This window comes from Bufo gargarizans, chromosome 8, assembly GCF_014858855.1.
Source record: "Bufo gargarizans isolate SCDJY-AF-19 chromosome 8, ASM1485885v1, whole genome shotgun sequence".
Classification (NCBI taxonomy): Eukaryota; Metazoa; Chordata; class Amphibia; order Anura; family Bufonidae; genus Bufo; species Bufo gargarizans.
The window spans coordinates 97,496,242-97,516,373 of NC_058087.1; the positions used below are offsets into that span (position 1 = coordinate 97,496,242).

At 44.5% G+C, this 20,132-nt stretch overlaps 1 protein-coding gene across 1 annotated transcript in view; it reads right to left on the reverse strand.

The window, feature by feature from the left end:
* The window catches only part of TRPM2 (transient receptor potential cation channel subfamily M member 2), a 1,289,439-nt gene that overhangs the window by 886,117 nt on the left and 383,190 nt on the right, over positions 1-20,132 (reverse strand). Inside the window, exon 15 of the mRNA XM_044304068.1 lies at positions 1,785-1,897. Coding sequence (XP_044160003.1) covers positions 1,785-1,897 — 113 coding nt within the window. The remainder of the gene's footprint in view (positions 1-1,784; positions 1,898-20,132) is intronic.

Genomic DNA, 20,132 nt, shown 5'->3' on the forward strand with positions numbered 1-20,132 from the left:
ATCCATCCAATCCACAATCTCATCCTCTTTCTCCTCAACAATCATGTTGTGCCTTTCTGAATTCAGGTATAACTGCAGCCTACTGCTACTACTACTAATTTTGGCCAGATAGCTCGTGCTGCCACTACCCACATGCTGGCTCTGGGTCTTTCATTTAAAACTCTTCCGTAGCCCTGACATTTTTGGGCCTAAATATACACAGTCACACAAAGTATGGAACAGTCTGCAAATCTGCTTTCTGAAAATTAAAGACAGGGAGGTACACTAATACATTCTTCCCTTTACAAAAACAGACTTAAAGGGGTTGTCCGGGTTCAGAGCTGAACCCGGACATACCCTTATTTTCACCCCGGCAGCCCCCCTGAGCCTAGCATCGGAACATCTCATGCTCCGATGCGCTCCAGTGCCCTGCGCTAGATCGCGCAGGGCACGGGCTCTTTTGTTTTCAATAACACACTGCCGGGCGGTAACTTCCGCCCAGCGGTGTGTTCGGTGACGTCACCGGCTCTGAGGGGCGGGCTTTAGCTCTGCCCTAGCAGTTTTACTGGCTAGGGCAGAGCAAAATCCCGCCCATCAGTGCCGGTGACGTCACCGGGGTTCCTGTCAGCCCCATAGAGAGCCCCGGTACGTCACCGGAACTCAGAAAAAGGCCTTTGCCCTGTGCAATTTAGCGCAGGGCAAAGGAGAGCATCGGAGCATGAACTGCTCCGATGCTCATGTCAGGGGGGCTGCCTGGGTGAAAATGGACGTATGTCCAGGTTCAGCTCTGAACCTGGACAACCCCTTTAAGACACTACTACCGACAGTTGACTTTGGAAATACTGCAGTATCTGGGCCACTAACAGATTTATGCCTTATGTATTTTGCTTGTTAAAATATTCAGATGAAAAAAATAAATTCTCCAGTGTAAAACACAAATTGACAAACTAAAATTAACGTAAAGCAAGCCAACAGTGGAAGTGCCTGGAGACTAAAAGACATGGACTTAAGGCTAACATTAGGTTATCACTCACAAATTATGTTGTGCACTACCCTGCGTATTGTAAGACACAATCACGTAATCCATAAGGAAATGGATTGAAGCCTAATATGTTATCATTCACAGATAATGCATTAATGTAGTATTCACCTACAGTACATGCTGGTTTGAATAAGTTCAACAACCCCCCCCCCCTCCAAAAAAAAAAAAGAATAAAAAATGCCTGGAGATATAAATAAATGGAAATGGATTGAGGCCTAATATCAGGTTATGACTCACAGATAATGCTGTGTGCTCCCCTGCGTAAGACACATAATCAACTATATGCTTGTTTTAATAAATTCAATAACCCCCAAAAATTGGAACTGTGCAGAGATAGAAATACATTTCGGCCTTAATATAACACTCACTGATGTTTTTGTCTGCTACCCCATGTATTTTATACGTTTTTTAAAACTTAAAATAAAATGTATTACCTATGTGGAGGTGCCCTGACAGAGTTCAGACTAGTATTTCAGGTGTTTTCACTGAGATTTTAAATGTTAAATTGTTAAATGATAGTAAAACACATGTTGTACAGTTTTGCTCTTATTCCATCTCCACCCTCCCCCCCCCAAAAAAAAAGTTGGATTTCTGTTTGATGGGTAAAAAAAAATGACCAAAAGTTTGCAAAAAAAAAAAAACAGTTTGTTGCAAACTGGTTCACTCATCCTTAGTTCACAGTGCTGTCATTAATGTCATACTAACTTGAGGTAGAGTAGCATAAACTTAGCAATAGGTTGCCTTTAAATAAAATGTGACTTACCTGAACGTTAATAGACGTGTATAGAGGAGAGGGAAGAAAATCATACAAGCTATCACCCTCCACAAGCTATTGTCAACACTTAGTTCTCCAAACCAGACTCTTGTAAGAAAAGCCTGTAAGAAAGGATAGTATAACAACTGGTGAAACATTTACAAATATTGTCTAGTCAATAAAGGATTGTTTCCCAAGTTATCTAATCATAGTTTTATAGTGTTTGCCATTCTTGTGATCACTAAAAAGAAATGGTGTTGGAGTAGGGTCCCAACCCTCACAGAAAAGAAAAGAACTCGCACACTAATTTGTACTTGGGTGTTCTTGCGCATAAGCAATTCACACTGTGGCATTTTGGTCTATGCAAATATATATATATAGAAATTGATAATGATAACATAATCTCAGTAACCAACAGACTAGTGACTAAGGTTGCATTATCACCGCTTTCTACAAACTTTTTATTGTACCTATACAAAATATGCCTCAAGCACAAATTAGGGTGTCGAGTACTATTATTCTGCATCTAGTGTGACCACACAGGAGGAAGAGGAGGAGCAGGGATCATTCCCACGGTTATCAGGCTAGTCGGCCACCCGTGGCTCGGAGGGTGGGTTCCTGCACTAACAGTGGCCAGGTACACAACTGTCCAGCCAGGGCACAGTTTTGGAGGATGAGGAGGATGATGATGATGAGGAACCACATTCACAGCAGAGGGGCATCCAAATCAGCTCATAGTCTCAATGGAACATGGCTGGGGGCATACAGAGGATGCTCACAATACACCTCTCATAGAGGAAACCTTATTGTTGCCTCTGGGCAGCCTGCACACATTAGCGGGTACATGCTGCAGTGCCTGTGCAACGACTGCAGAGTTGGCCTGACTTTTGCCAGTGCTAATTACTGGGTAGCCACCCTGCTGGATCTCAGTTTCATGGACAACATGCCATCCTTACTTCCATCACTGGAGCGTGATCGGAAGATGTGAGAATACAAGCGCACACTGGTAGATGCACTACGGACAGCGTTCCCAGCTGACCGTGGGAGCTAAAGTGGAAGCATGAGGCGGAGGAGAAGGAGGAAGTCAACAATGCAGCTGGGGCACCAGCATTAGCTCAGAAAGGAGGGTTAGCATGGTCGAAATGTGGAAAAGCTTTGTCAGCAAACCACAACATCCAGAACCACAATCCGATACAGACCGTATTACCAGGAAGCAGCGTTTCAGCAACAAAGTACTTGTGCACACGTCTGCATAAACTGACTGATGAGTCTGCCCCATTTAACTTCTGGGTCTTCAAATTGGATTTATGGCTTCTATTATTCTGCATCTAGTGTGACCACATAGTTTAAGGCATTCCCTGGCGTTCTTTTCACTCTCAGAATGTCCACCTAATGTGTTCACAAACAGTTGTGGCCAAATGTTTTGAGACTGACACACATTTTGCATATTTACAAAATTTGCTTCAGTTTTTATGGTTGAAAATGGAATTTTAATTAATTCTAGGTTGCTATAAAGAGTAGTCGGATGAAATACAATTAATTGAAAATTCATTCCATGAAAATTAACTTAATCGCAAAGACATAATTTCCACTGCATTTCAGCCCAGTCAAGAAATGACCTGCTAACATAATTTCATTGATCATTTTGTATGCTCAGGAGGAAGTATTAACAAGGAAAGGGGAGCTGATATCACTCTGTCATGCTGATTGAATTAGAAGGGCAGAGTGGTTGCTTTCAAAGGAGGATGCTTGATATCATTATAGTATAGAAAAATAGCGACTCAACCTATTTGGCCACCGAACCGTGGTGCAGCGCCTCTGGACCACCCCACGTCCAATATTATTAGTCAAAGGAATATACAAATAAGTGTGGCAGGCACTCAATCACCAGGAACTGTACCATAAACAAATATTTATTGTAAAAATCATAAAACATTAATAGATCATAGAGGAACCAGTAGTTATCTTTACAGCAGGTGATATAGCACCACAAGTGGCTGGATATGGTGGTTGTCCCATCCTGATTAGTATAGTAGTTTAAACCAAGAAAGACTGGAGTCCATCCAACTCAGCAACTGTAGCGTCTATACCACTAATACATCAACCAATGAACCATAAGAACACAAATTGCCATCCCAAAATATGATTATATAAATCAATATTGACATTGCCTTTGTATCCCTAATTAATAACTTAATGGTAAATGAAATGATTGCAATCAGAGTGGTCATAAATCTATATGCATGATCATTAGAAATAAAAATCAATTAGGCTAGTTTCACACTGGCGTTTTGGTTTCCGTTTGTGAGATCCATTCAGGGATCTCACAAGAGGTCCAAATCACATCAGTTTTGCCCTTAATGCATTCTGAATGAATAAGGATCTGCTCAGAATGCATCAGTTTGTCTCCCTTCCGCTTCCATTCCGCTTTGGAGGCGGACACCAAAACGCTGCTTGCAACGGAGCCAAACGGATCCGTCCTGATACGCAATGTAAGTCAATGGGGACGGATCCTTTTGCACTGACACAATATGGCACAATAGAAAATGGTGTTCAAGATGGATCCATTTTGACTATGTTAAAGATAATACAAACAGATCCGTTCTGAATGGATGCATGCGGTTGTATTATCTGAACGGGTCCGTCTGTGCAGATCCATGACGGATTCACACAAAATGAGAGTGTGAAAGCAGCTTTAAAAGATCAATGTCCACTATTACTGCCATTATAAATATGTGTTCAACCAGAGAAATCAATGTCCATAATTATTATTATTGTAGATCAGTGTTCATGATTATTTAAAAAAATATAAAAAACATATAAAAAGAAAGTTCAGTCCAATTCATCAATCCAAATGCATATACACTCACCTAAAGAATTATTAGGAACACCATACTAATACGGTGTTGGATCCCCTTTTGCCTTCAGAACTGCCTAAATTCTACGTGGCATTGATTCAACAAGGTGCTGATAGCATTCTTTAGAAATGTTGGCCCATATTGATAGGATAGCATCTTGCAGTTGATGGAGATTTGAGGGATGCACATCCAGGGCATGAAGCTCCCGTTCCACCACATCCCAAAGATGCTCTATTGGGTTGAGATCTGGTGACTGTGGGGGCCATTTTAGTACAGTGAACTCATTTTTATGTTCAAGAAACCAATTTGAAATGATTCGAGCTTTGTGACATGGTGCATTATCCTGCTGGAGGTAGCCATTAGGGATGAGCGAACTCGAACTGTATAGTTCGGGTTCGTACCGAATTTTGGGGTGTCCGTGACACGGACCCGAACCCGGACATTTTCGTAAAAGTCCGGGTTCGGGTTCGGTGTTCGTCGCTTTCTTCGCGCTTTTGTGACGCTTTCTTGGCGCTTTTTGAAAGGCTGCAAAGCAGCCAATCAACAAGCGTCATACTACTTGCCCCAAGAGGCCATCACAGCCATGCCTACTATTGGCATGGCTGTGATTGGCCAGAGCACCATGTGACCCAGCCTCTATTTAAGCTGGAGTCACATAGCGCCGCCCGTCACTCTGCTCTGATTAGCGTAGGGAGAGGTTGCGGCTGCGACAGTAGGGCGAGATTAGGCAGATTAACTCCTCCAAAGGACTTGATTAACTGATCGATCTGCAGCTGTGGATCATTGAGCTGCTGATCCTCAATTGCTCACTGTTTTTAGGCTGCACAGACCGTTTGTCAGTCTCATTTTTCTGGGGTGATCGGCGGCCATTTTGTGTCTTGTGGTGCGCCAGCACAAGCTGCGACCAAGTGCATTTAACCCTCAATGGTGTGGTTGTTTTTTGGCTAAAGCCTACATCAGGGTGAAGCTGTCACACCAAGTGCATTTAACCAGCAATAGTCTGTTCATTTTTTGGCCATATCCCAGTCTAATTCTGTCACTAAATCCATACCGGTCACCCAGCGCCTAAATACTAGGCCTCAAATTTATATCCAGCTAAATCTGTCCCTAGTGCTGTAGCTGGGCGAGTTATTTAGTGTCCGTTCAAGCACATTTCTTGTTCTGGGTTGAAATACAATTCCCAATTTAGCAATTTCATAATTTAGTGGTTCCTGCTATATCAGAGCTCTTTGAAATCTATCCCAAAAAGGGTATATAATATTGAAGGTGCACATAGGGTCATTCAGAGTAACTTCACACACACCCGCTACTGTGTATTTCCAAGTCTAATTCTGTCACTAAATCCATACCGGTGACCCAGCGCCTAAATACTAGGCCTCAAATTTAATTCCCTCTAAATCTCTCGTTACCCACCGCTGTACTGTTGTTGCTGGGCAAGATATTTAGTGTCCGTCAAAGCACATTTTTTGTTCTGGGTTGAAGTACAATTCCCAATTTAGCAATTTCATAATTTAGTGGTTTCTGCTATATCAGAGCTATTTGAAATCTATCCCAAAAAGGGTATATAATATTGAAGGTGCACATAGGGTCATTCAGAATAACTTCACACACACCCGCTACTGTGTATTTCCAAGTCTAATTCTGTCACTAAACCCATACCTGTCACCCAGCGCCTAAATACTAGGCCTCAAATTTAAATCCCTCTAAATCTCTCGTTACCGTTGTCCTGTTGTAGCTGGGAAAGTTATTTAGTGCCCGTCAAAGCACATTTTTTGTTCTGGGTTGAAGTACAATTCCCAATTTAGCAATTTCATAATTTAGTGGTTCCTGCTATATCAGAGCTATTTGAAATCTATCCCAAAAAGGGTATATAATATTGAAGGTGCACATAGGGTCATTCAGAATAACTTCACACACACCCGCTACTGTGTATTTCCAAGTCTAATTCTGTCACTAAATCCATACCGGTGACCCAGCGCCTAAATACTAGGCCTCAAATTTAATTCCCTCTAAATCTCTCGTTACCCACCGCTGTACTGTTGTTGCTGGGCAAGATATTTAGTGTCCGTCAAAGCACATTTTTTGTTCTGGGTTGAAGTACAATTCCCAATTTAGCAATTTCATAATTTAGTGGTTTCTGCTATATCAGAGCTATTTGAAATCTATCCCTAAAAGGGTATATAATATTGAAGGTGCACATAGGGTCATTCAGAATAACTTCACACACACCCGCTACTGTGTATTTCCAAGTCTAATTCTGTCACTAAATCCATACCGGTGACCCAGCGCCTAAATACTAGGCCTCAAATTTAATTCCCTCTAAATCTCTCGTTACCCACCGTTGTACTGTTGTTGCTGGGCAAGATATTTAGTGTCCGTCAAAGCACATTTTTTGTTCTGGGTTGAAGTACAATTCCCAATTTAGCAATTTCATAATTTAGTGGTTTCTGCTATATCAGAGCTATTTGAAATCTATCCCTAAAAGGGTATATAATATTCAAGGTGCACATTGGGTCATTCAGAATAACTTCACACACACACGCTTCTGTGCATTTCCAAGTCTAATTCTGTCACTAAATCCATACCGGTCACCCAGCGCCTAAATACTAGGCCTCAAATTTATATCCCGCTGAATTTGAATACAATACATTGGGCCAAATAATATATTTGTTGTTGTGGTGAACCATAACAATGAGAAAAACATCTAGTAAGGGACGCGGACGTGGACATGGTCGTGGTGGTGTTAGTGGACCCTCTGGTGCTGGGAGAGGACGTGGCCGTTCTGCCACATCCACACGTCCTAGTGTACCAACTACCTCAGGTCCCAGTAGCCGCCAGAATTTACAGCGATATATGGTGGGGCCCAATGCCGTTCTAAGGATGGTAAGGCCTGAGCAGGTACAGGCATTAGTCAATTGGGTGGCCGACAGTGGATCCAGCACGTTCACATTATCTCCCACCCAGTCTTCTGCAGAAAGCGCACAGATGGCGCCTGAAAACCAACCCCATCAGTCTGTCACATCACCCCCATGCATACCAGGGAAACTGTCTCAGCCTCAAGTTATGCAGCAGTCTCTTATGCTGTTTGAAGACTCCGCTGGCAGGGTTTCCCAAGGGCATCCACCTAGCCCTTCCCCAGCGGTGAAAGACATAGAATGCACTGACGCACAACCACTTATGTTTCCTGATGATGAGGACATGGGAATACCACCTCAGCATGTCTCTGATGATGACGAAACACAGGTGCCAACTGCTGCGTCTTTCTGCAGTGTGCAGACTGAACAGGAGGTCAGGGATCAAGACTGGGTGGAAGACGATGCAGGGGACGATGAGGTCCTAGACCCCACATGGAATGAAGGTCGTGCCACTGACTTTCACAGTTCGGAGGAAGAGGCAGTGGTGAGACCGAGCCAACAGCGTAGCAAAAGAGGGAGCAGTGGGCAAAAGCAGAACACCCGCCGCCAAGAGACTCCGCCTGCTACTGACCGCCGCCATCTGGGACCGAGCACCCCAAAGGCAGCTTCAAGGAGTTCCCTGGCATGGCACTTCTTCAAACAATGTGCTGACGACAAGACCCGAGTGGTTTGCACGCTGTGCCATCAGAGCCTGAAGCGAGGCATTAACGTTCTGAACCTGAGCACAACCTGCATGACCAGGCACCTGCATGCAAAGCATGAACTGCAGTGGAGTAAACACCTTAAAACCAAGGAAGTCACTCAGGCTCCCCCTGCTACCTCTTCTGCTGCTGCCGCCTCGGCCTATTCTGCTGCTGCCGCCTCGGCCTCTTCCTCCGCCTCTGGAGGAACGTTGGCACCTGCCGCCCAGCAAACAGGGGATGTACCACCAACACCACCACCACCACCTCCGTCACCAAGCGTCTCAACCATGTCACACGCCAGCGTTCAGCTCTCCATCTCACAAACATTTGATAGAAAGCGTAAATTCCCACCTAGCCACCCTCGATCCCTGGCCCTGAATGCCAGCATTTCTAAACTACTGGCCTATGAAATGCTGTCATTTAGGCTGGTGGACACAGACAGCTTCAAACAGCTCATGTCGCTTGCTGTCCCACAGTATGTTGTTCCCAGCCGGCACTACTTCTCCAAGAGAGCCGTGCCTTCCCTGCACAACCAAGTATCCGATAAAATCAAGTGTGCACTGCGCAACGCCATCTGTAGCAAGGTCCACCTAACCACAGATACGTGGACCAGTAAGCACGGCCAGGGACGCTATATCTCCCTAACTGCACACTGGGTAAATGTAGTGGCAGCTGGGCCCCAGGCGGAGAGCTGTTTGGCGCACGTCCTTCCGCCGCCAAGGATCGCAGGGCAACATTCTTTGCCTCCTGTTGCCACCTCCTCCTTCTCGGCTTCCTCCTCCTCTTCTTCCACCTGCTCATCCAGTCAGCCACACACCTTCACCACCAACTTCAGCACAGCCCGGGGTAAACGTCAGCAGGCCATTCTGAAACTCATATGTTTGGGGGACAGGCCCCACACCGCACAGGAGTTGTGGCGGGGTATAGAACAACAGACCGACGAGTGGTTGCTGCCGGTGAGCCTCAAGCCCGGCCTGGTGGTGTGTGATAATGGGCGAAATCTCGTTGCAGCTCTGGGACTAGCCAATTTGACGCACATCCCTTGCTTGGCGCATGTGCTGAATTTGGTGGTGCAGAAGTTCATTCACAACTACCCCGACATGTCAGAGCTGCTGCATAAAGTGCGGGCCGTCTGTTCGCGCTTCCGGCGTTCACATCCTGCTGCTGCTCGCCTGTCTGCGCTACAGCGTAACTTCGGCCTTCCCGCTCACCGCCTCATATGCGACGTGCCCACCAGGTGGAACTCCACCTTGCACATGCTGGACAGACTGTGCGAGCAGCAGCAGGCCATAGTGGAGTTTCAGCTGCAGCACGCACGGGTCAGTCGCACTACAGAACAGCACCACTTCACCACCAATGACTGGGCCTCCATGCGAGACCTGTGTGCCCTGTTGCGCTGTTTCGAGTACTCCACCAACATGGCCAGTGGCGATGACACCGTTATCAGCGTTACAATACCACTTCTATGTCTCCTTGAGAAAACACTTAGGGCGATGATGGAACAGGAGGTGGCCCAGGAGGAGGAGGAGGAGGATGAGGAAGAGGGGTCATTTTTAGCACTTTCAGGCCAGTCTCTTCGAAGTGACTCAGAGGGAGGTTTTTTGCAACAGCAGAGGCCAGGTACAAATGTGGCCAGCCAGGGCCCACTACTGGAGGACGAGGAGGACGAGGATGAGGAGGAGGTGGAGGAGGATGAGGATGAAGCATGGTCACAGCGGGGTGGCACCCAACGCAGCTCGGGTCCATCACTGGTGCGTGGCTGGGGGGAAAGGCAGGACGATGACGATACGCCTCCCACAGAGGACAGCTTGTCCTTACCCCTGGGCAGCCTGGCACACATGAGCGACTACATGCTGCAGTGCCTGCGCAACGACAGCAGAGTTGCCCACATTTTAACCTGTGCGGACTACTGGGTTGCCACCCTGCTGGATCCACGCTACAAAGACAATGTGCCCACCTTACTTCCTGCACTGGAGCGTGATAGGAAGATGCGCGAGTACAAGCGCACGTTGGTAGACGCGCTACTGAGAGCATTCCCAAATGTCACAGGGGAACAAGTGGAAGCCCAAGGCCAAGGCAGAGGAGGAGCAAGAGGTCGCCAAGGCAGCTGTGTCACGGCCAGCTCCTCTGAGGGCAGGGTTAGCATGGCAGAGATGTGGAAAACTTTTGTCAACACGCCACAGCTAACTGCACCACCACCTGATACGCAACGTGTTAGCAGGAGGCAACATTTTACTAACATGGTGGAACAGTACGTGTGCACACCCCTCCACGTACTGACTGATGGTTCGGCCCCATTCAACTTCTGGGTCTCTAAATTGTCCACGTGGCCAGAGCTAGCCTTTTATGCCTTGGAGGTGCTGGCCTGCCCGGCAGCCAGCGTTTTGTCTGAACGTGTATTCAGCACGGCAGGGGGCGTCATTACAGACAAACGCAGCCGCCTGTCTACAGCCAATGTGGACAAGCTGACGTTCATAAAAATGAACCAGGCATGGATCCCACAGGACCTGTCCGTCCCTTGTCCAGATTAGACATTAACTACCTCCCCATAACCATATATTATTGGACTCCAGGGCACTTCCTCATTCAATCCTATTTTTATTTTCATTTTACCATTATATTGCGATGCTACCCAAAGTTGAATGAACCTCTCCTCTGCCTGTGTGCTAGGCCTAAATATATGCCAATGGACTGTTGCAGTGGTGGCTGACATGAAGCCTGATTCTCTGCTATGACATGCAGACTAATTCTCTGCTGACATGAAGCCAGATTGTCTGTTACGGGACCTCTCTCCTCTGCCTGGGTGCTGGGCCTAAATTTATGACAATGGACTGTTGCAGTGGTGGCTGACGTGAAGCCTGATTCTCTGCTATGACATGCAGACTGATTCTCTGCTGTCATGAAGCCAGATTGTCTGTTACGGGACCTTTCTCCTCTACCTGGGTTCTGGGCCTAAATTTATGAAAATTGACTCTTACAGTGGTGGGTGACGTGAAGCCTGATTCTCTGCTATGATATGAAGACTGATTCTCTGCTGACATGAAGCCAGATTGTCTGTTACGGGACCTTTCTCCTCTGCCTGGGTTCTGGGCCTAAATTTATGAAAATTGACTCTTACAGTGGTGGGTGACGTGAAGCCTGATTCTCTGCTATGATATGAAGACTGATTCTCTGCTGACATGAAGCCAGATTGTCTGTTACGGGACCTTTCTCCTCTGCCTGGGTTCTGGGCCTAAATTTATGAAAATTGACTCTTACAGTGGTGGGTGACGTGAAGCCTGATTCTCTGCTATGATATGAAGACTGATTCTCTGCTGACATGAAGCCAGATTGTCTGTTACGGGACCTTTCTCCTCTGCCTGGGTTCTGGGCCTAAATTTATGAAAATTGACTCTTACAGTGGTGGGTGACGTGAAGCCTGATTCTCTGCTATGATATGAAGACTGATTCTCTGCTGACATGAAGCCAGATTGTCTGTTACGGGACCTCTCTCCTCTGCCTGGGTGCTGGGCCTAAATATATGCCAATGGACTGTTGCAGTGGTGGCTGACGTGAAGCCTCATTCTCTGCTATGACATGCAGACTAATTCTCTGCTGACATGAAGACAGATTCTCTGTTACGGGACCTCCCTCCTCTGCCTGGGTGCTGGGCCTAAATATATGCCAATGGACTGTTGCAGTGGTGGCTGACGTGAAGCCTCATTCTCTGCTATGACATGCAGACTAATTCTCTGCTGACATGAAGACAGATTCTCTGTTACGGGACCTCTCTCCTCTGCCTGGGTGCCGGGGCCTAAATATCTGAGAATGGACTGTTCCAGTGGTGGGTGACGGGAAGCCAGATTCTCTGCTATGGAACCTCTCTCCAATTGATTTTGGTTAATTTTTATTTATTTAATTTTTATTTTAATTCATTTCCCTATCCACATTTGTTTGCAGGGGATTTACCTACATGTTGCTGCCTTTTGCAGCCCTCTAGCTCTTTCCTGGGCTGTTTTACAGCCTTTTTAGTGCCGAAAAGTTCGGGTCCCCATTGACTTCAATGGGGTTCGGGTTCGGGACGAAGTTCGGATCGGGTTCGGATCCCGAACCCGAACATTTCCGGGATGTTCGGCCGAACTTCTCGAACCCGAACATCCAGGTGTTCGCTCAACTCTAGTAGCCATCAGAGAATGAGTACATGTTGGTCATGAAAGGATAGATATGGTCAGAAACAATGCTCAGGTAGCCCATGGCATTTAAACGATGGCCAATTGGCACTAAGGGGCCTAAAGTGTGCCCAGAAAACATCCCCCACACCATTACACCACCAACCTGCACAGTGGTAACAAGGCATGATGGATACATGTTCTCATTCTGTTTACTCCAAATTCAGACTCTACCATTTGAATGTCTCAACAGAAATCGAGACTCATCAGACCAGGCAACATTTTTCCAGTCTTCAACAGTCCAATTTTGGTGAGCTTGTGCAAATTGTAGACTCTTTTTCCTATTTGTAGTGGAGAGGAGTGGTATCCGGTGGGGTCTTCTGCTGTTGTAGCCCATCCGCCTCAAGGTTGTGCATGTTGTGGCTTCACAAATGCTTTGCTGCATACCTCGGTTGTAACGAGTTGTTATTTCAGTCAACGTTGCTCTTCTATCAGCTTGAATCTGTTGGCCCATTCTCCTCTGACCTCTAGCATCAACAAGGCATTTTCGCCCACAGGACTGCCGCATACTGGATGTTTTTCCCTTTTCACACCATTCTTTGTAAACTCTAGAAATGGTTGTGCGTGAAAATCCCAGTAACTGAGCAGATTGTGAAATACTCAGACTGGCCCGTCGGGCATCAACAACCATGCCACGCTAAAAATGGCTTAAATCACCTTTCTTTCCCATTCTGAGATTTTTCAAGTTTAAGACCACTTGAAAAATGGCAAAAAAAAACATATTTAGCATGGCTGGATCTTAACAAGGTTCCAAGTAGAGCTTCCACATGCAACAAGAAGAAATGGGAGTGAGACTAAACATTTTTTGAGCATTCAATTTAAATAAAAAACAACAAATAAACAGAAATGGGCTGTTTTTCAGCTGATCAAAAGTTTAGGACCACACCTACAAAAAAATAAATAAACCCCCCAAAACAGAAATCCAACTTCCAAACATGAACTCAGTAATGAGTAGCTCCGCCGTTATTGTTTATCACTTCAAAAATTTGTTTCGGCATATTTGATGCAAGCGTTTCCATGAGGTAAGTGGAAACATTTCTCTAAGTGGTGAAGACGGCTGCACGAAGGCCATCTACTGTCTGGAACTGTTGTCCATTTTTGTAAACTTCCCTTGCCATCCATCCCCAAAGGTTCTCAATTGGATTTAGATCAGGGTAACACTCAGGATGGGCCAAAAGAGTGATGTTATTCTCCTGGAAGAAGTCCCTTGTCCTGCGGGCATTGTGTACTGTAGCGTTGTCCTGTTGAAAAACTCAGTCGTTACCACACAGACGAGGGCCCTCAGTCATGAGGAATGATCTTTGCAACATCTGGACATAACCAGCAGCCATTGGACGCCCCTGCACTTCCTGACGCTTCATTGTTCCACTGAAGGAAAAAGCACCCCAGACAATTATGGTGCCTCCTCCACTGTGGCGCGTAGAAAACAACTCAGGTGGGATCTGCTTGTCATGCCAGTAACATTGGAAACCATCAGGACCATCAAGGTTACATTTTTTCTCATCAGAGAATAAAACTTTCTTCCACCTTTCAATGTCCCATGTTTGGTGCTCTCTTGCAAAGTCCAAAAGAGCAGTTCTGTGGCGTTCAAGGAGACGAGGTCTTTGAAGAAGTTTTTTGTTTTTGAAGCCCTTCAGTCTCAGATGCCGTCTGATGGTTATGGGGCTGACTGTGTCTTGACGGACAGCCAATTGGATCCTCCGGCTCAGTGCTGAAAGTCTTCCACTTGACTTTTTTGTTCCATAACCCTCAGGATCATTTAAAAATTTAAGAATTTTGAAATGACTGTCTTACTGCGTCCCACCTCAGAAGCGATGGCACACTGTTAGAGACCCTGCTTATGCAGTTCAACAACCAGACCACGTTAAAAAAAGGGAGAGTTTTTTTTGCCTTTGCAATGAATCCACATCTTTGCACAGATTTGGCCTTTTAAAGGCATGTGGTCCTAAACTTTTGATCAGCTGAAAAACAGCCTGTTTAAGTTTATTTGTTGTTTTCATTAAATTGAATGCTCAAAAAATGTTTCATCTCACTCCCATTTCTTCTTGTTGCATGTTGAAGCTCTACTTGGAACCTTGTTAAGATCCAGCCATGCTAAATATGATTTTTTGCCATTTTTCAAGTGGTCTTAAACTTTTGATCAGGACTGTAGGACCGATAGCCTAATCCATATATCTAATTTAATTATATTTACTGTATACTATGTCACTTTCTCAAAATGGAATGATAAATGTTACCACTTGATGATCACACGTGGAGCGTTTTGTATTGTATTGTAGCGGTATTCCACCTTTGTATCCGACTCCCCTTATGGATTGTATCAGTCCTTCATTCGGCTTGCCACGTGGCATCCAACGTGGTTGCCTTCGCTTCACACCTCCGATGCAGTGTAACTCAGCTCCGCAGGCTTTGAACTTGTAACGCAATGTGGTTTGATGTATGCCGGGCTCATATGAACTCTGAAGCTGCTGATCGGAAAGACCAATCACTCTTATGTCGAGGGTTGTAATAAGAATACAGCAATACAAAATTTTGGGGCAGTCGGATACAAAGGTGGAATACCGCCAGGGCCGTTGCAAGGATTTTTGCCAATACAAGCGAAACTTCAGTTTGGCGCCCCCCCTCCATGAAACATTTCACCCCCTCAATGTCACAATTCTCCTCCCACATGTCACATTTCTCCCCCTCCATTTCACCCCCTCATTGTCACATTTCACCCCCTATGTCAACTATAATCTTGATCTAGGAGGATGACGTCCACATGGAGTAGGAGGTTGAGGAGGCGGTGGATGTGGCGGTGTAGTTGGAAGCGGCAGTAAAGGAGGAGGAGATAGCCTACGCTGGTTTTTGGTTTAAATTTTTTTTTTTTTTATTGGGGTACACCCCCAAAACATTGGGAAATATAACCTGTGATAACCCCCTCCAGTCGTGCTAAACACACAATACACTGGCTGCAGGGCAGGCCAGCACATCCAAGGCGTAAAGGGCAAGCATAGGCCATGTGCCCATCAGTCAGTTTGTGTAGGCATATGCAAACATACTGCCCCACCATGTCACACGTCCCTGTGATGATCACGATCCAATTGGATATCTCCTCCATCAACTTTCGATGTTCTTATCTGCGCCTACCATGTTAATCACGGTTAGCAGCGAATCAAGGTTCCACACCGGAGAGGTAGCATGAGAAAGAGAGACCACATCCAAGGGAGATCAATGGATCTTTGAATATCTTCACTTTCAATATCAACTTTCAATGTTCTTTTCTGAGCCTACCATGTTGATCACGGTTATCGGCGAATCAGGGTTCCACGCCAGAGAGGGAGCATGAGAAAGGGAGACCTTATCCAAAGGAGGTCAATGGCTGCAATGGGATGAAGCCGAAATGTGGAACAAATTATTAAAGCAGAAGGATTGAATGAAAGGGCCAATTAAAGACAAATTTTAGAAATTTAAGTCCCTGTCACCTATGCAGAGCAGGGTTTTATATCCGGCAAAATTGTTGGTTGCCTGCTCCCGGTGACCGCATTTGTTTCAGACCGGCTCGCGGCGCAGGCACAGGACTTAAGATGCCAGCCCTAATGTGTTCGCGGGTGAACATGGCAAACTGGCCATTAATGTCTACTACGGTATGTTCAGCAGGGGTCTATCACAGCCAAAAATTGTTTAATGTCACCCGAAAGTGTAACAGACAAATTTGTGATTTTTTTTAACTGTCTACTAGGTATAGCAGTGGCATATTACACCGAAAAAATTGTGAATTTCAACTGAAAATGTAACAGACTAATTTGTGAATTTTTTTAACCTGTCTACTAGGTAGAGCAGTGGTATATCACAGCCAAAAATTAGTGAATTTCACCCAAAAATATTACAGACAAAATAGTGAAATTAGATAAAATAAAATACATACAAATAAATAAATAAAAATATTAGATTTATGAGGTGGAGGTTCATATGAGGAGGCGGTGGACATAGCGGTGTAAGTGGAAGCAGCGGTGGAGGAGGACAAGGTAGCCAACACTGGCTTTTGGCTGTAATTTAATTTTTTTTTTATTAGGGTAAAATCCAAAAGAGTGTGAAATATCCAAAATACAAGAATGAGCAATTGCGCTGTAGTATAACAATGGCTGGTTAAGGCCGGTATACATGTCTATTCTGCACAAGATACGGACAAGCCCTGTGGGATCCATGCCTGGTTCATTTTAATGAACGTGAGCTTGTCCACATTGGCTGTGGACAGACGGCTGCGCAAGTCTGTGATAACGCCCCCTGCCGTGCCAAACACGTGTTCAGATAATACACTGGCTACAGGGCAGGCCAGCACCTCCAAGGCGTAAAGGGCAAGCTCAGGCCATGTGCCCAATTTGGAGACCCAGAAGTTGAAGGGGGCAGACTCGTCATTCAGTACGTGTAGGCGTGTGCACACATACTGCTACACTATGTTGGTTAAATACTGCCTCCTGCTAAGACGTTCCATATCACCTGGTTGTTGTGGCGTGCTGACAAAGATTTTCCACATTTCGGCCATGCTAACGCTGCCTTCGGAGGTGCTGGTGGTGCCCCAGCTGCATTGGCGACCTCTTCCTATTCCTCTCTCCTATAAAAAAAATACACCCATTTTGGACAAAAAAAATTATTTTGCAGCCCTTGCTGCATATGTTATTGTGAGATATACCCATTAGATACTGTGGTTCTATTCTGCTATTAATAAAACAGCCATTTTGGGCAAAAATCTTTAATTGTGGCCTAGTCTACATCTATACGTGCGAGATACACCCTTTACATACTGTCGTTCTATTCTGCTATTAATAAACCACTCATTTTGGGCAAAAATCTTTTTTTTTTTTTTTTTAAAGGGAACTTGTCACCGGGATTTTGGGTATAGAGCTAAGGACATGGGTTGCTAGATGGCCGCTAGGACATGTGCAATACCCAGTCCCCATAGCTGTGAGTGCTTTTATTGTGTAAAAAAAAACGATTTGATACATATGCAAATTAACACAAAAGAGTCATATCTTACTTGTGTGACCAAAGAAGAGTCATATTTTCAAGCTCTGACTCATCTCAGGGTAATTTTCATATGTATCAAATTGTTTTTTATACACAAGAAAAGCACACAGAGCTATGGGGACTGGGTATTGCGGATGTGCTAGCGGCCATCTAGCCACCGTTTTTATTTTTAACAACATTCATCTGACAGGTTAGCTCATGCACTATTTTTATAGAGCAGGTTCTTACGGATGCAATTATATCAAATATGTCAACTTTCTATGATGTTTATTTCAGTTTTACATAACAAAGAATTTTTGAAAACAAAAATTAGGTTTTTGTATTGCCATTTTCTGAACACCCTATTTTTTTTATTTTTCTGCCGATTGTCTTGTGCAGGGGCTCGATTTTTTTCAGGAAGAGTTGACATTTTAATTGGTACCATTTTTTGGTACATATGATTTTTTTGATCATTATTACACTTTATGGGGCAAGGTGACAGCATTTACCTGAGGGATTAGGTTATGTGACTTTTATAGAGCAGATCGTTACGGACATGGCAATACCCAATATGTCTACTTTTTCCTATTTATTTAAGTTTTACACAATAATAGCATTTTTAAAACTGAAATAATGATATTTTAGTGTATCCATAGTCTGAGAGCCATAGCTTTTTTATTTTTTTTACCAATTGTGTTAGGTAAGAACTCATTTTTTGCGGGCTGAGGTGACGGTTTGATTGGTACTATTTTTGGGAGTATATGCCTTTTTGATCGCTTGGTGTTGCAATTTTTGTGATGTTAGGTGACAAAAATGCCTTTTTTTTTACAAATTTTTTATATTTTTTTTGGTGTTCACCTTAGGGGTTAGGTTATGTGATATTTTTATAGAGCTGGTTGTTACGGACGTGGCGATGCCTAATATACCTATTTTTTCTTTTTCTGTATTTCACTTTAGCACAATAATAGCAGTATTGAAACAAAAAAAATGATGTTTTGTCGTCTCCATGTTCTGAGAGCTATATTTTTATTTTATTTTTTGGGCGATTGTCTTAGGTAGGGGTTAATTTTTTGTGGGATGAGGTTACAGCTTTTTTGTGGGAGGACATAGCCTTTTTGATCACTTGGTGTTGCACTTTTTGTGATGCAAGGTGACAGTGATGTAAGGTGACGTTTTTTTTTACACCGTTTCTATATTTTTTTTATGGTGTTTATCGGACAGGGTGGATCATGTGATATATTTATAGAGGTGGTCATTACAGACGCCATGATACCTAATATGTGTGAGGGGGTTTCTGTTTTTTATGATAAAATAAGGGGAAAGAGGCGTTTTTTTTTTTTCGTTTTTTACTTTATTAATTTTATTACTTTATTAATTTTATAAAAATACTTTTTTTTTAAACTTTTTTTTCTTTACTTTATTTCTGATGTTCACTTTTGGGGGTCTAATCCCCTCTGCAATTGCCTGTTCGTGTACTACAGTGAGTAGTACACTAACAGGTTGCCTAGAAGACCCAGCCTGAGGCTGTATCTCCTCAGCACCCGTAGAAGGCAGGTCCCGATGCCATGCAAGGCATTGGGCAGCCTCTGCATGGCATAGGGCTGCCATATGACACATCATGTCCCTGCCTCAGCAGCGCAGGGAATCAATGCGCTCCCTCCCCGACATACTATTACGTCAAATTGCAGAAGGGGTTAAAGATATGTGCAGTGAAAACAAAGATAAAATACATATAAACCGTGCAATGATCCTTTTCCTAAACATTTCCCTTCCCCCCAACCCTCCACCCTTCTATACAGGTGATGTGGTTTAAAGTTTTATTTTATTTTATAGGCATTCCTGGAGGTGTGCAATGTCTCATTTCGGAGTTCATGTGGATTTATTGTCGCGTAGTCTCATGATAGTGTGTCTTTATGTAAGGATTGAAGATACTTTATATGTTATTGGTTTTATAGTTTTATGACAAGACTATGAATCCAATAGATGGTGCTGTTCATGTCTCACGAACAGCCCCATCTATTGGTTTCATAGTCTTATGACAAGACTATAAATCCAGTAGATGGTGCTGTTCATGAGTAGTGAATGATAGTTAAGTTAATAGTGATAGTTAATCTGTCTGTTAATTATGTGGGTGAGATACACCTCATTTGCACCTGTAACAAAGAAATACAATCATCCGCCAATTTTGTGGGTGACCTCAAAGAATGAGTAAAGAATCAAATAAGGGACGTGGTTGTGGGGCTGCTGGTGTTGGTGGTGGTAGAGCTTCTGCTGCAGATGACAGGACGTTCTAAGCAATTTGTAGGTCCGAATACTAATGTACGAATTGTTAGACCAGAACAAGTAGTACTTTGGATGACTGACAGTGCCTCCAGTTCTTTCACATTGTCTTCCACCGGTCCCCTGCTGAAAGCACAGAGTTGGCACCGGCAGCTCAAAGGGCATCTGTCTTCCACCTCTACCCCTTGCAAATCAGCCAAGCAGTCTGAGCCCAAGTCATTCAGCAGTCACTAATGCTTTTTCATGACTCTGCTGGCGGGGTTCCATGGGCCATCTACCTAGCTCTGCCCCACAAGTGAAAGAGATTGAGTGCACTGATGCCCAACCACTTATGTTCAAGGATGAGGACGTGGGAGGACCACCGCATCACATCTCTGATGATGACGACGAAACGCTGTGTCAACTGCTGCGGCTTTCTGCAGTGTGC